The sequence below is a fragment of a genome, unplaced genomic scaffold (genome assembly GCF_019419815.1).
Source record: "Pyrus x bretschneideri cultivar Hongxiangsu unplaced genomic scaffold, Pyrus_bretschneideri_v1 Contig12, whole genome shotgun sequence".
In the NCBI taxonomy this organism is placed as follows: domain Eukaryota; kingdom Viridiplantae; phylum Streptophyta; class Magnoliopsida; order Rosales; family Rosaceae; genus Pyrus; species Pyrus x bretschneideri.
In genome coordinates this window covers 362546-377816 of record NW_025999413.1, presented here as the reverse complement: position 1 = coordinate 377816, position 15271 = coordinate 362546, and the positions used below count along the sequence as shown (strand labels likewise).

At 40.1% G+C, this 15271-nt stretch overlaps 2 protein-coding genes and 1 non-coding gene across 6 annotated transcripts; 2 read left to right on the top strand and 1 right to left on the bottom strand.

Moving 5' to 3' along the window:
- Nucleotides 1-766: 766 nt before the first annotated feature.
- LOC103938511 (exocyst complex component EXO70B1) lies at nucleotides 767-4009 on the bottom strand. Its single transcript, XM_009348519.3, has one exon. The coding sequence runs from the start codon at nucleotides 3518-3520 to the stop codon at nucleotides 1097-1099; it is 2424 nt and encodes an 807-aa protein (XP_009346794.2). The 5' UTR covers nucleotides 3521-4009; the 3' UTR covers nucleotides 767-1096.
- A 1091-nt stretch (nucleotides 4010-5100) lies between these two features.
- On the top strand, nucleotides 5101-8111 carry LOC103938512. The gene is made up of 7 exons (XR_007255839.1): nucleotides 5101-5574; nucleotides 5775-5937; nucleotides 6107-6307; nucleotides 6393-6635; nucleotides 6986-7133; nucleotides 7300-7531; nucleotides 7622-8111. It is a non-coding gene; the product is annotated as an uncharacterized LOC103938512 (transcript).
- Nucleotides 8112-8908: 797 nt separating this feature from the next.
- Nucleotides 8909-13359, top strand: LOC103938514 (probable serine/threonine-protein kinase PBL7). 4 transcript variants are annotated; one of them, XR_007255840.1, is made up of 7 exons: nucleotides 8909-9223; nucleotides 10137-10282; nucleotides 10387-10579; nucleotides 11325-11713; nucleotides 12001-12349; nucleotides 12670-12816; nucleotides 12953-13358. XR_007255840.1 is itself a non-coding variant. In XM_048577724.1 (6 exons), exons 1-6 carry the CDS (start codon nucleotides 9082-9084, stop codon nucleotides 12678-12680), a joined length of 1230 nt encoding a protein of 409 aa, XP_048433681.1. In that variant the 5' UTR covers nucleotides 8909-9081; the 3' UTR covers nucleotides 12681-13359. The 4 variants fall into 4 exon arrangements, 3 of the variants coding, with proteins under 3 accessions (XP_048433681.1, XP_048433680.1, XP_009346797.2); XM_048577724.1 differs by having other exon boundaries at nucleotides 12670-13359; XM_048577723.1 differs by lacking the exons at nucleotides 12670-12816; nucleotides 12953-13358 and having other exon boundaries at nucleotides 12001-12528.
- Nucleotides 13360-15271: the final 1912 nt, after the last annotated feature.

Below are 15271 nucleotides of genomic sequence, written 5' to 3'. Positions count from 1 at the left end.
TCAATTGCAAATTCCAAGCGGTTTCGCCAAGAACCTCATAGCACATATCGTTCTCGGTGAACAGAACTACAAACAGATATGAGGTGTACAAGTTAGAAATCCCATCTGTTGAAGGGATTAAATGTGCAGAAGATTCAGCAATTGTATCCCTCCTGCTAGGCAAGCTTGATGTGGAGTTCTTCTTCTGCATGCAATAATGTTCCTGGTTACAAATCCACATCAGATGAAATCGCGGTCAAATCGAAACAGGCCAATCTCTGCATTTACAGCCTAAACGCTTTGAACTTCAGACCTTCAAAGAGAGAGTGGGAAGAAAAAATAAGACTTAATCCACATCTGTTTAGTTTTGGAACTCGATTTAATCAAAAGAAAAACCAGTACCTTGGAATCGGCCTTCTTTTTTCCTTTCTGCATTTCTTGTACGGTTCTGTGATGTACTGGGGCTGGAATGGGATATAAATATTCATGCATGCATGGTTTTGGATCCAAGGACCCTGATTGATTGGCTAATTAACATATATTTTTGTATTCATGAAAATGTATACTGGGGTTAAAACGTGATTTATTTTGATGGAAATTTTAACGATGATGACAAAAATTAAGGATCATAGTTGCACGTTTTGATCGTTAAGAGACCGATAATCATTAATTTTTAGTTGAGAACCATTGCTCTAATTAAGTTAAAATTGAGGAACTATTGTTATAATTTTCTCCAATTACATAACAACCAAAAGTAAAAAATTAATCAAATCAGAAACCAAAAAAATTACAATAATTAATTAATTAATAATTAGGCTGTGAGCCTGTTGGGGCTGTGCAACTGAGGAAGGGATTAGACAAACAAATGAACCGACGGGTTTGTTTAAAGAATGAATATGATCAGTACTGTTCATAGAAAATTGAAAATTAATAAACAAAAGCATATAAGAAATTTCTAAACGCCATATCTGATCTGGGTACTTCGGACATTTCACCTGTTCGGATGATCATCACGTGATTAATTACACCTCGCTAAGCACATTCTGATACTCGATTAATTTATGCTTCGTCTTCAAGCTTGCTACTGCCATTGAAGGGTCTTTCTTTTTGTTGTAATTTATGGTTTCTTCCTGAATACGGAGGAGTTGGGGTTTCCATCAAATAACTCATCAATGTACGTCTCTATATCCTCCGGCTGGAATTTTATGTACTTCTCTGTTTGCCTCCCCGCGTCAAACACCTGCGAGAACCGCCCCAAGAACGCTCGGTACGCCGGAATCATCACCGCCGATATCGACACCCTCAGCTCCGACTGCAGCTGCTCGTCGCTCACCACCCACGTGCTCTGCGTCTTGTGGATCTCATCGAACAACGCGTTGAAGCTCTTGAACCTCTCCTTCAACACCGGCTTTGCCACCTTCCCATTCACGCTCAGCCCCTCGTGGTTCAAGCACTGCAGCAGCCGGTTCCATGTCTCCCTCTGGTAATTTTTGTGGTACTGCCTTAGATCTGACGACCGCCGACGGTACCACGTGTCGCCCATAAGCAAGTTGATCTCCGTCGACCCTTTGATCTTCTGCAGGATGTACCGCCCGTTGTTCATCATGAATATGGAGCTCAGCGCCACGTCTTTGTACAGCTTCGCCTTCGTCTCGAGATTCGAGTCCAGCAAGTCCATCACGCGCATCAGCTGCAAGTGAAACGGCGATTGTATCTCGCTGGTGTTCCCGGATCCCTCCCCTGCCTCGTACTCGCCGCGATGAGGCCCACTCGTCGAATCTGCGCGCTCGATCTTCGAGTGCTCTCTAAAAACCAATTCCAGCGTGTCCTTGTACTCGCACGCGTACCTCAGGTAGTTTATCGTGTAACGGGTCAGCGGATGGACTGCCCCTCCCGGAACCGGGTTTCGACCTGTCTCGGCCTTAATCGAATTCTCCAGGTCACAGAAAGTACAAATCGCCGCCTCGCCCAGGCGGGTCCGGGCGGTGAAGGTCTCGTGCTTCAGCTCGTTCACGCAGTCCACCGGAAACAAGGTGTCCATTTTGGGGACCACCTCCCGCAACGCCTCGTACATGTCCAGCGTCTTGAACAGCTTTTCCGCCGACCGCTTCGATATCGCGATTCCTTCAGCAAAATTGAGAAGCTGTATCATCACTCCTCCCGCCAAATTGCTGAACAGGCTCGACGATATCGACGGGTAGTCGGCGAACACCGCCTCGACGAGCCTTCGCTCGCCGGAGAAGTAGACAGTGGCGCATTCCTTTAAGGCCTGCACCCACGAGACGATCTCTCTCTCGAGCGATTCCCAATGCATTTTTTGAATGTCGTCGAGGCTGTGCTTCTCTAATCCCAATTCGTGCAAAGTCTCACCGAACATGTGCCTTCTCGAGATCATGTAAACCTCGCAACACTCTGTTTCGTATCCGCCTGATATCATCTCTTTGGCTATCTTGTTCAGATTGTTCACCACCTCTTGAGCATATCCCAGAAACTGATCGGCTTGTAGTTCATCTCCGCCGCCACCCGACTCAGCCTGATCTGGCAATGCGCCGCCGCTGCTCTCTTGATCTTGTTGATCCTGCTGCTTATTACTGTCGTTGTTATTATTCCCGCCCTTCGTACTATGGTCTTTGCTATCTTTATGATCTTTATTGTCTTTATGGTCGCTGCCGCATACGGAGTCAGTGATGGTGCAGGTTCTAGATTCTTCTAGAAGAATTCTGAATTCCTCTTCCAGATACAGCAACGCTCTGTGCTGAATGCTTCCGAGGCGGTTGATCAACGCACCGTGACTTTCTTCGAATTTCAATCCGAGGAAAGAGAGATACTTGCTCAGCCTCCGTATCCGATCCAAAGCATCCAGAAACAATGCGTCGTTCTCAGGCTCCTGACACCACTTCACCTTACCGTCGCCGGAGTCGCGTTTGGCCACCACCTCATCCTCAACCAGATTCAAGAACTTTCCCACCAGCTTCGGAAGCTCATCTGGAAAGCTGACACCGTTCACGACGTCGTTTTCATTTTTTTGGGATTCAGGCAGACACGAGATGCAGCGGTCGAGATCCTCCGAGACCTTGTCGAGGGTCGGATCCTCTTCCGGTTCTGGTTCGGGTTCAAGAACCGGGTCTTCGTCCAGTACCGGAAGTGGATCGCTCTGATCTTCAACATTCTCAGCGTTAAAATCCTTCACCCTCTTACTATTGACCCTCATACTGCTGAAATTTTTCAACTCGTAATCCGGGTCATCACCTTCGTTCCCCTGATAAACTTTGGTCTCAGATGGATTCACATTACTAACATTTGGATCGTCAAGCTTTGCAGTCGAATTATGCTCATTATGAACCTCAGCCGTTGGATTAGACGGCTTCTGATCATCAACTGGCTTTGTGTCAACGGACTTACGATCGTCTCCATCGGGATTTGTAGTAGTAGCGGACTTGTTATCATCATTAGGCTTTGGCATTGCAGCGGCGGAGGAGGAGTCCGGTGGCGGTACATCGGGTTTGGGCTGGTCGTCCTTCTCCGGAAGGTTCTTTTCCATTGTTCAAATATGTGGGAATATTTTTGGATGGAATGATTTGTTTGCTTGTTTTCGAGAGGAAATAACCAAATCTTTGATTTGCGCGTCTCTTTCTCTCCACCTCTTTAATTTGTCTATTTGTTTTTTGAATTTCTGATTTATTTTTATTTTTATTTTGTTGTTAAGGGACGGTTTGAAATGGTCGTTGGAAAGGGCGCGAGAGAGGGGAACGTACGGACGTGGTGTTTGTTCCTTCCAGTGTTTTGGTAGTTGCAAATCTGAATGCTTGACCGTTGACTGGCCTTTCCCTCCCCGCCTTCTTTTTTGCGGTCGCCACATCTCTCATCCTCTTTTTGTTTTTGTTTTTCAATTAATACTTTTAGGGCTATTTACAAACCGCACCCATAGAATTTGGGGTCGTTTTTAAAATAGGCACAACCTTTCAATGTTTCACCTTATTCCCTAAATTAAGTATTAAACCATGATTTGAAGCACTATTGTGTTTGTCTAGGATCTCGATAACTTTTGACTTGGAGAAAAATTTAGTGTGCCTGATACATGATCTGGTACACCAAGTTAAAAACTTGAAGAAAAAAAAGTTTTCAATTAATTATATTATTACATTTGGTGTGCCGGGGCATGTTCATGATACATTGAAAAAAAGCTCTCGTTGACTTGTTAGCCATGGGTTCCACCTTTTGAATGCAATCATACAACATTCCAAATTCAAGGCTATTTTTTTCTCGTACGATATGAATTGTTAAAGTTTTAATACGTTATAATAATATGAATAAACTTAAGGCTAAATGAAGTTTGAATAGTGCTATTTACACATCTATTTTTACCCCCACACACTCTATTCAGTTTTTGGTCATTAATCTTCTTCAATTTATCCGGTCCAATGATCGAAAATTGAGAAGGGTGTGTAAGAAGTAGAAATAAGTGTGTGGATATCACTAATCATGCAGTTATACCTTTCAATTTTAGAGTATAGTTCAAAAAGGGATATATGGTTTTAATTTTCATATTGCACCATTAAGTTTTGAATTCTATCAATTTACTATCATCTAGTTATTTGATTGTTCGGTATCCTTCGTTATTTGATGATCCAACAAGCATGAACTAAGAGTATGGTCGAGAGCTTTGGTTTTTTTTCTGGAACACCAATCCAACATGTTGGTCTCAATGGTGAATGGTGTAAGTGTGGCTTACACATATCCTTAAAACGGATGCCTACATTGCCAATTTAGTAGTGTAAAGAATCATATAATTAAGTTGTGAAAATATATACATTGAAAATTGAGAGAGCTTGCCCCCTGAATGGGGTCTGATCCGGCTCAAGGGATTAGTCCTCGCCTACATTTGAGGGAACCCTGGATTCATCCAAAAAACATATACATTGAAAATTTTCAAAATTTTATGGTACAATTTGAAGTACAATTGGAAAAGGTCGAAACACTATGGTTTAATTTTAAAAATGACCTAAAACTTGCGGGTCACGGTCACGGCTTGAAAGAAACGGGGTCTGATTTCAATTTAGATAAAAAAAAGGCCCGCCTCAAATGTGGCCCAACCCAAATCCAGTATCTTCGTAGTTTGTCTGAATCAGTCACTTGGAGTGAGCTGGCGGCGACAAAGCGAGCGATCTGTGGCTTCCAGATCCATATCCGATCACCGACACACAGACAAAACGAAGAAGGAAAAGATGAGATATGGCGTTTGGCGTAGGAGGCGGGTGTCCGTCGGATCAATTCTGATAGTCTGTGCGTTGTGTGCTGGAATCGGGCTGTTGATGCTCAACTTACGACAAGTCGATCCTCCGACGAGCCCCGATTTCTATATGCAAATTGAAAATTTGGGTTCGGATTCGGATTCTGAAAACGATTTGGGTTCGGATTCGGATTCTGAAAACGGCGGCGGAGTTGAGCGGGAGACGGAGCCGCATGGCAAGAGTAAGAGAAAATCAAGCACGTGCGCGACGGTGGAGGAGATGGGAAAGGAGTTCGAAGGAGGAGGGTTTTGGGAGGAGAGTCTCAGAGTCAGGAAGTTTATTCAGCATCACTTTGACTTGAATGGTATTGTTACTCTTATTTTTCTGCTGATTTTAAAAGTGCTTTTACATAATTTTTCTGCTTTTTGTTGAAGTGATTATTGATTTCTTGTTTGGGTTTGTCAAACTTGATGGCATCATACTTTTGAGTTTGAGTGTAGAAGTTGGGATTTATTGAGTAGAACTTTTAGGTGAGGGAAGCTCATGCGGTTCATTCAATTTCAGGTGCTTCCAGGGTAAGAAATCTTCCACCGGAACAGTTTTGTCGGCACGGATTTGTGATGGGTAAAGCATCAGAGGCGGGTTTCGGGAACGAAATGTACAAAATCTTAAGTGGTGCCGCGTTGAGTATAATGTTGAACCGGTCCCTGATCATTGGGCAGACCAGGCATATTGGTTCTTTCCTCAAGCCTTTCTTTTTTCGTATTTCATCGTAGTGTTCTTCCTGCTGTAACCTGAATTGTTAGAAATAGCTGCTCATTCGCTTACAGCTAAAGCATATTAAGTTGCAGCAATATGTGTTTTTCTTGCGCTCATATTGGTGTTACTTGTTGCAGGGGAAAATTCCCTTTCGGGGATTACATTTCTTATTCCAAATTTTCCTTTACGATGAGAGAAATTAAGCATCTGTGGAGACTTAATAAATGTGTGAAGAAGTATGGGAGGCAACTGGTTATGAGGACTGATGACTTTGAGAAGCCAGCACAAACAAACGTTCTGTGTAGCAACTGGATGAAATGGAAGCAGCCGATTATATGGTAAATGAGAAACGTGCTAAGATATTGCCGATAACTCATCATCGAATTTGATATCATCACATGATTGTTGACACTATTCCGGCAGGTTCCAAGGTACGAATGATGCTGTGGCAGCCCAGTTTTTCTTGAAGAACATCCACCCTCAGATGAGGAATGCTGCTTCTGCTATATTTGGGAAGCCAGAGGTTCTCCATTCTCGGCCCAATGTATTTGGGGAGCTGATGAGAGTGCTTATAACCCCTTCTGAGGATGTCCAGGCGGCAGTCAATTGGGTTCTTGGTGGAGCTGAACCTGATATTTCACTGCACATGCGAATGCTCATGAATAAGTAAAGCAGCCTGCCTTTTAATTCTTTCTTTGACTAGATTAACTACGAGGTTCAGAAATATAGGGTTGATGAGGTAGGACATCTTAGTCCTGTTAAGCATTGAATGTTACAGAACAGAAATGGATGTAGTTTAGTGAAAAATTGAAAAGAAATTTTAATGTTGGCAATTAAAACAATACCACTGGTTTTGCTTCAGCTTAGCAGTCCACTCATTTTGAAGTATTATTATCCGTTCCCCTGTTAGTTGATACCATCAGAAATCTGTCACACGCACGCGCACACACAGAGAAATGCCACGTATTCTCCTATGAATTCAATCAATGACACAGGTTTTTGCCTCCTGTTTCCAGGTCTGTGAGAGCTGCACAGGCAGCGGTGAAGTGCATCAAAAAAGCCATGCACAATGTTGGCAAATCCCCAAAGCCTAGGGTGGTGTTAGCTTCTGATAATCCCTCTCTTGTGAAAAGTATTACACCAACTATAAGTAAATTTGCAGAGGTAACGTACTTTATCCGTGGAATATCCGAAATCCTATTGCATAAATGCATTCTATATCACTCTTGAAATTATAACTGGATGTAACTTTGAAAGTCTCTTTTATTACACGTTGTTCAACAATCAATATCTGTCCTTTTGATTTTAATTCATCATTGTTTTTTCTTAGGTTATTCACTTTGATTATGAACTTTTCAAAGGAAATATATCCAATGGCCGTAAAGGATTGCACAGTTTAGATTTTAGAGTGAAAGATTGGGGTCCAGCGCCGAGATGGGTTGCCTTTGTGGACTTCTTTCTTGCATCACGTGCAAAACATGCTGTTGTGTCTGGGGCTCACAGGCGTGTTGGGACTACCTATGCTCAGTTAATTGCAGCACTGGCTGCAGCAAACAGTCTTGGTACATACATGCATATGGTGCTTGAATCATATCTGTTTACAAATGTTGCTCAGAAGTGTTATAATCTCTCTTCTATTCTCTCTTTCTCAGGCGACAAACCTACTGGTTCAAGTTTTGCATTCTTAAGTAGCTTCCAAGGTGATTTGCTGAGAGGAGGTTTACGGTTTCAGATTGGTTGGGGGCATGTGTGGAACAGATTTGCAGGTCCCCTTGGTTGCCATGGCCAGCCTAATCAATGCGCTTTCACACCATCTTCTCCCTCCGGCATGGTGGGATGGTCTTTGGCAGTCACCGCTTCCTAGGGATATCAAGAGGCTGGCCGAGTACGGCATTGAGCTATCCGGTTTTGGGACGGTCAACGAAAATCATCTTCAGTCTTTTTGTAGTTCAAAGAAAGTGGTTGTGAAAACTATTCCGTTCCCTTTGTAGTAGTTAACATTGCATTTCATTCGTGCTCATTACACATTGACAATGACACTGCACTGATGTGTTTTGGCTCGTCGTCCACCTTTTATACTTGTTCGATTACTAGCAAACGCAGCTTATGAAATCTGAGTTTTTTCTCTTCTACTTCTAGCAAGCATCTCTTCGTCGAACTGTTGCTCAGTTAAGTTGCAGCGCGCTGCCGTCGAAAGCTTCACCATCATCTTTTAACTACCAATGTGAACGGAAGGTGTCGCCGTTCTATCACCATCAGAGCCATGGCCGGCTTCAATATTTCACAAGAATAATAATAATGTATGTTATAAAGAATTAATGGGTTGGATATTCGGGAGTCAAAGACCAATCAAAATCAATCCAATACTAATTAATACGTAATCCATTGAACACTACTTGAATAGAAATGAAATCACGGAAGATTGAAAGGTATAAACATGAACGTATGATTTGTATCCATATTTAAGTTAATTCCCAAAAAAAAACAATACACTTATTCTGTAAGATGAAAGGGGATCCACTCCTGATCTACTTTGTGGAGATCCTAGAGATCCTTATATTCTAACCATTCATCGTGCAACTAGTTTTCGTCAGATACTATTTATGTTAATTTTAAATTATAAAAATCAAATTATTTCTAATCATAATATGAATGACTAAGATGTAGGAATTCCGTAATATTTAGCCTCTAAATAAATATTACTTATTATTTTATGAGTAATTAAGAACTAAGAATGTCAAAGAAAAAAGAACAAGTTGACCCAAAAGTGAATAATAAATACAAAAAAAGAGAAGGTGGGAGTGTGACATCATCATATTTGGCGTTTGGCAAGATAATAGAGACAGAATGGATTCTCCTATTTAAAAAGATCCTCCCTCTGTAACTCCTCGTCCACCGTGGTACGTCGTTTTTTCGCCCAACCGTGTGTGCGCGTTTCGGAATCGCAAAATCTCTCTCTCTCTCTCTCTCTCTCTCTCTCTCTCTCTCTCTAGATATCGTGTAGAAAACTCGACTGATGAGAGAGAAGAAATTAAGCTGAATGCTTAATTTGGGTTTTTAATCATGTGATTGGGATTTTTCGGAAACATTTTTTCTTATCTGGTGGAGCGACATGGGCTATTGCCCATGTTTCGGGTTCAGGAAGGGGAGGAAGCTCGAGACCGGTACGGACGAAGCCAAAGACGACAAAGCCGACAAGAAGAAGACGATAAACAACAAACCACAAGAAAATGCGACTCAATTGCCGTCTTCTGGTCAGTCGATCTTTTGAATGCAATTGCGTTTCTTTGTTTCTGGTTTAATTTCTTGGTTTTTACCAGTTTGAATAATGCCATGCGAGTTTAATCCGATCATAAAACTTTAGACTTAAAGAAAAGACTTGGTGATGATTCTGTTTCGTTCATGTTTTCAGAATTTGGGTTCTCATTGCATGCGTTGTAACTGAATGCGATCGTGTTCTTGGAGTTTTCTCGATTTGGGGTTTTTGTTTTTGTAATTGACCAGTTACCACCTTCAGTTTCTCGGGTTTCCATTGAAAAATGACTCATCTTTTTGAATCCCAACTCCCAAGTTTCCTTCTTTTCGTTTCTCGTCGAAGTTGACGCTTTTGAAGGGGTTTTTCTACTTTTCGACTGGGATGCCATGACACATCCGCTTGAATTTTTTGAGGGAAGCAGAGAAATTAAGTGACAATTGATGGATTGAAACCCTTAAGTTTAGATTTAATAACTTAACATGATGCGGTTAAAAAAAAAAAAAAAAAAAAAAGAGATTCTTGGCGTGAAGATGGCGATATAGGAAGAGTGTTGGCAATAGAATGTGTGAATGCGAAATCGTAAAGTGAGAAAGCTAGAAATATTCTGAAGGTTAAGTGAGATGACAGCAATAGCTAATGTTGAAGTCATACCAGAAGGCAGTGTATCCCAAACCAAAAACGATGTTTAATTTGTAGCTGAGCTTTTTATAGTCAGAATGTACTTCTAGGATATTGCTTACTTTGCTGAATTTGAACTTAGATGGTTTGTGTCTTGACTATACACAAGGGATCAAAATTTGACGTCGACGTGATACTGTTTTGCTCTTCTGCCCTGTTCTTTTAGATAGTTCTGCTTGTTGTATGGAGTTCATATTAGATGTTAATGAAGCTTGTATGATAATCTGCTCCAGAAGGAGATGGAATTAATGGCAATAACAAGGCTCAGACATTCACTTTTCGTGAGCTTGCAACCGCAACTAAAAATTTTAGGACAGATTCCTGTATTGGAGAAGGTGGTTTTGGGCCCGTGTACAAAGGGAAACTGGCCTCTGGTCAAGTAAGTGTTTCAAGGGCTTCTGTACTTTTTATGATTTGAATTAAGTGATATCTTCATTCCCATCACTTTATTGATTTTCATGATTTGAGTTATTCAATTTAAAGCAGGCTGTTGCCGTAAAAAAACTTGATCAGACAGGCCTTCAAGGAGAAAAGGAGTTTCTGGTGGAGGTTCTCATGCTCTCTCTTTTGCGACATTCCAATCTTGTCAGTTTAATTGGTTACTGTGCTGAAGGAGAGCAGCGCCTTCTTGTCTACGAATACATGCCTTTAGGGTCCTTGGCAGACCACCTCCATGGTACATGCTTTGTTGCCATTCATTTTTCACTTTATAACACGATATGCAGTTCCTCCCATGCCAAGTTCTCATTACTTGATTTACTCAATTATACATCTTGTAAAAATTCAGAGGACCTTTCTAAATTTCACAAAATCAACCAAAAAAATGGTAAACAGAAACAATGAAAGACCCAAACCAGAGTTACAGCAGTGTAACTCGTGAACTCCTTCCTTTTATCAGAAATGGATTGCAAGTGTTTATGCTCAGATTTCCCAACGAGTCACATTCCTGATAACTTTAGCTAGCCAGATTAACATATGAGTCTTATAGCATCACATATGCCGGTCATCTAGTGTATCTTTAGATGTTGTATCCTGGTTTTAATAACTGAAGAATGTGAATTTTTCCTCAATCTATGGTGTTGAAGTCATCTCTAGTCCGGGTAATAGAACACATGCACAACTAATAAATGATGGACAATCTCTGTTGTAGTTCACCTCAACGCTGGTTTATACGTTTGGTTTATATCGCGAGTTGAACAGGAAATTTTGTTTCAAATCTGTATAAGTTGTATGTAAAAGTTAGTAGCACCACTGTAGAGGTCTAAAGACGTTTCCAACCGGTGTTTAACCATCACAGTCTTAACTTCTAAAACATTTATGTCTCTAGACTCTAATGCTAATCCCATTCATTGAACACGTTAGCATATATCTTTTACTTAAAGACTTCTGAAGTGCTAACCTCCCCATGTAATCATTGCCAGATCTTCCACCGGCTCACGAGCCACTTGATTGGAATAAACGGATGATGATAGCTGCTGGTGCAGCCAAAGGATTGGAATATCTTCACCATGAGGCTGATCCACCTGTGATATATAGGGATCTAAAATCAGCTAACATTTTATTGGGTGAAGATTTCTTCCCAAAGCTTTCTGATTTTGGGCTTGCAAAATTTGGTCCAACTGGAGATAGATCGCATGTCTCCACCAGGGTCATGGGTACCCATGGCTACTGTGCTCCTGAATATGCTAAAAGTGGAAAGTTAACGGCAAAGTCTGACATCTACAGTTTCGGGGTAGTATTGCTGGAGCTGATCACTGGTCATAAGGCAGTCGATAGCAGTCTTGGTCGTGAAAAACATCTTGTGGAGTGGGTAATTCATTTTGTTTCATTTTGTTATTGTGATGTGTACTAGTATTCCAACATTACATCTGCATATTTTTGGTAGCGGTTATCGCATTTAGTTGTTAAGGCAATTGTGAGCAATCATTATGTTTTCTCTGCATAAATCCAATGGCTCAGTTTTACTAATCATTTTTTTCTTTTTAAGAGAAAAGAATGCATAGCAGATTTAGCAATAAATAATGGTTTTGATAGTATTGTGCTCAGTTTATGAAAATTGAATTAGCCATGGTTGATCCTATTTACTCATCTTTGTAGGCACGTCCGTTTATGAAAGACCACAAGAATATTGCGCAACTTGCAGATCCACTTCTTAGAGGTCGGTTTCAGGTATCAATATTGAGAAAAGCCTTTGAAGTAGCTTTCATGTGTCTCAGGGAGGATGCCAGTACCCGGCCTTCCATGACGGAAGTGGTGCTTGCTATGAATTACTTGACCTCCCGCCTGTATAGTGAACCAGATGAGAACAACGTGGTTGACATAAAGAATTCAGAGCCTAACACTCCAGATGAAACGGCAGCTATGTTGAAAAAGGAGTCCGAAAGAGAGAGAGCGGTTGCAGAGGCCAAGATGTGGGGAGAGACTTGGAGAGACAAACGAAGACAAGGTGCACAAAGTACTGATGATGACTTTAGATAGCTAATTCGATAGTGCAATATCTGGGTTGAATACATACATGTTTACTTACAAAATGTTCTTTTACCGTGGAAGTTTTAACTTTGGCTGATTGTGTGGCAAGTAAAATTGATGCCCGAAGTAGTTTTAAGTCAATATGCAATTGTTTCAGATTTGTTTTCTTCAAAAATGCAGAACACCGCAAAATCATGAGTTTATTTTGTTTCGGGGAATAAATTTTGATACTGATAGAGAGCAGAATCGATTATTCGATTGGAAATTTATTTCCCCAAATGTTTGACTTGAAATCAGGAACTCCGTAGATAAGTTGTTTCTGAATGCTGGCGGTAGGGATAGGATCAGGTGGCTCAGGGTCTATAACTCTAGTCCTTGGCTAATATGGTGTGGTTAGCAACAATGTTCCACGGATGAGCTTCAACCTTTGGTCTGCTATCAAAGGTAAGCTGTGAATTCTTGACGGAATCCTCCTTACTCTCTGTAGGCTATAGCAGATGGTACGTTTTGTTTCAAGCTTTCCCAGAATCTCATGAGCATTTTTTTGATTGTTCATCTCGTGATGATACATACTAGTTAGAGGGCATGGTAATTATGGAGTCCATGGAAAAGGTAAACTACTGCATTCTGCAGTCAAAACACTTGGCCTGGTGGAGATTGTGAATGAGAACGAGCCTCCCATGGTTGTGCTGTGCATGGACTCGTCTAGCCTTCAACTTCTATGTTTTTCGATTCTTCAGGAATGGAGTCTTTCCGTGGAATGTAGACAGCGAAAGCTTGTGGTGCTCAGAGATTATACGTGCCTTGATGCAGTCTTCCTTTTTCGTCTGTTGATGTTGCCCTCTATGCAAGCAAGGGGTTTTGCTTCTACTGTATCATGTGGTCATGACGTGGTTAAGTACATTGACATTGTTAGTTATTTCTGTTTTATGTTGGTATTCAAACCTTGTCAATTATTATTCTCCTTTCTGATAAATAATGATTTACCGTTTACCGTTTACTATTCACCCACCAGAAAAAGGAAGCGTTCATGTCAAATTTATAGACAAAGATTATCTCCAGATCATACTGTTCGAGCAGACAATTCGGACCATTCAATTTAATTCGACATTTCCCATTAACTTAATTCGATTGTTCACCTCACGCAAATCAAGGACGTAAATTCTATAGTACTTAGGCTCTGAACAGTAAAGTCAGTAAAACAAAATATTCAAATTCCAATTTACCATCCCACCCCAATTCATTGTGACCTTTTGAGTTTACCTAGTTAGTCCCGCAGTTTTATGTGAAAAACAATCTCAGTAAAAAGTACCTTTCCCTTTTTTTCTCAGTAAAAAGTAGATCATTGTTTTCCCCCAAGGTAAACATATTGTGATCCAGAGGCTGCCGATCATCTCTTTCAATTTTCCGTTTCCAAAAGCACATTGAAACCAAAACATTAATAAACGATAGCAGCTTGTAAAAACATGCTGAATATATAGCAGCTCTAATCTAAATAAACTTATTTTTTTCTCATTACAATCGAAATTGATATTGCTGTTCTAAGTTATACAAAAGAAACATAAAATGTGGAGAGTTTAAAACCCCGCAAAAAAATAATTAAAAATCAAATTTATTGTTTTTCAGTAAAACGGCACTATTTCTTGCGGCTAAGTTTATTAATTAGGAGTGCATTTTTCCTTACTGAGCATCACCATCTGAGCAAAAATATTCTCAATTAATTAAGTTCCCAAAATCTCTAAAGTTAATCTTCTTTTCATCGAAATTAGGAAAGGAAAAAGAAGTTTAATCCTTTTAATCTTTAGGTACGTATTAAGCAAAGAGCATGATTGCAGCTTGTGTTTGAACAATATATTGGTGTAATGATGACACACATGGCTTCGTCGTCCAAATTCCAACGTTGGATTGAGTTTAAAATTTAAATGTGCAGCTGCAACCATCATATGGATTTTCATGGAGGATGCCGCAATTACCATGGTTTTCCTATACACCAAACAGTCTCGTTTTCTTTGCTGTTGCTTGTTCATCTCATCTGCGTCCCACTTGACATCAACGAGTCCATCAAGCATGTGCATACCCGAAACAAAGCTCTCGTTGCGAATAGAGGATTAAAATAAAATGGATAATTTATTGCATTCAAGACATGTTGAATGAAGAAATAAAAAGAAAATGAAAAGAAAAAAAAGAGCTGTTATTCCCTTATCTTCTCACCCATCTTTTAATGAAAATTTTAATTACAAATTTATCGATTTGTAAAATAACTAATAATTACCTTAGTTACCCCCATTTGCATTACTTTTTTTTTATAAAAAAATAAAAAAGAAAAGCTTGTGCGTGATAACTCTCACGCTATGTTTAGACGATTTGTCTCCTTTGAACCCTAACTTATCATTCCCATCTCCTTTCATTAAGAGCAAGCAAAAAGAATGAACTTAGAATGATGATGTTTCTATGGAAGAAATAGATGATTATGTTTTTGTCGAAGAGGTAAAAGATAACTTTATGTGAGTCATCTTGATTTGTCGACATCGTATAATTGAAGTATAGCTCTGTGACTTTTTATCTCTAATTATATATATATATATATATATTAAGGGTTATTTTATGAATAATAGTGGGTGAGAAAATAACATTTTAATTTTTTAACTTCTTATAGTGGGTGTAAATATAACGTGAGTGGAAAGATAAGACAACGGGGTGGGTCTAGTAGCTCTAAAAAAAAATGTATCTAACTTCCAGGTATAATCTTTATTAATTAATGAAACTCTCTTTGTTAACCAAAAGAAGGTGAAAAGCCTACTTAATCTTCTATCACATAAAAAAATGATGGACAATAATGTAAATTCACAAGTCCAAATTTTACTGTTTTTTATTGAAACCTTACATACAGGTGATGTTA

Excerpts from the sequence above, each read along its gene's own strand:
- LOC103938511 (XM_009348519.3), bottom strand. The coding sequence starts at position 3,520 with ATGGAAAAGAACCTTCCGGAGAAGGACGACCAGCCCAAACCCGATGTA.
- LOC103938514 (XM_048577723.1), top strand. The coding sequence starts at position 9,082 with ATGGGCTATTGCCCATGTTTCGGGTTCAGGAAGGGGAGGAAGCTCGAG. Across the intron at positions 9,224-10,136 it reads GACTCAATTGCCGTCTTCTG|AAGGAGATGGAATTAATGGC; the intron begins GTCAGTCGATCT and ends AATCTGCTCCAG. Across the intron at positions 10,283-10,386 it reads GGAAACTGGCCTCTGGTCAA|CAGGCTGTTGCCGTAAAAAA; the intron begins GTAAGTGTTTCA and ends TTCAATTTAAAG.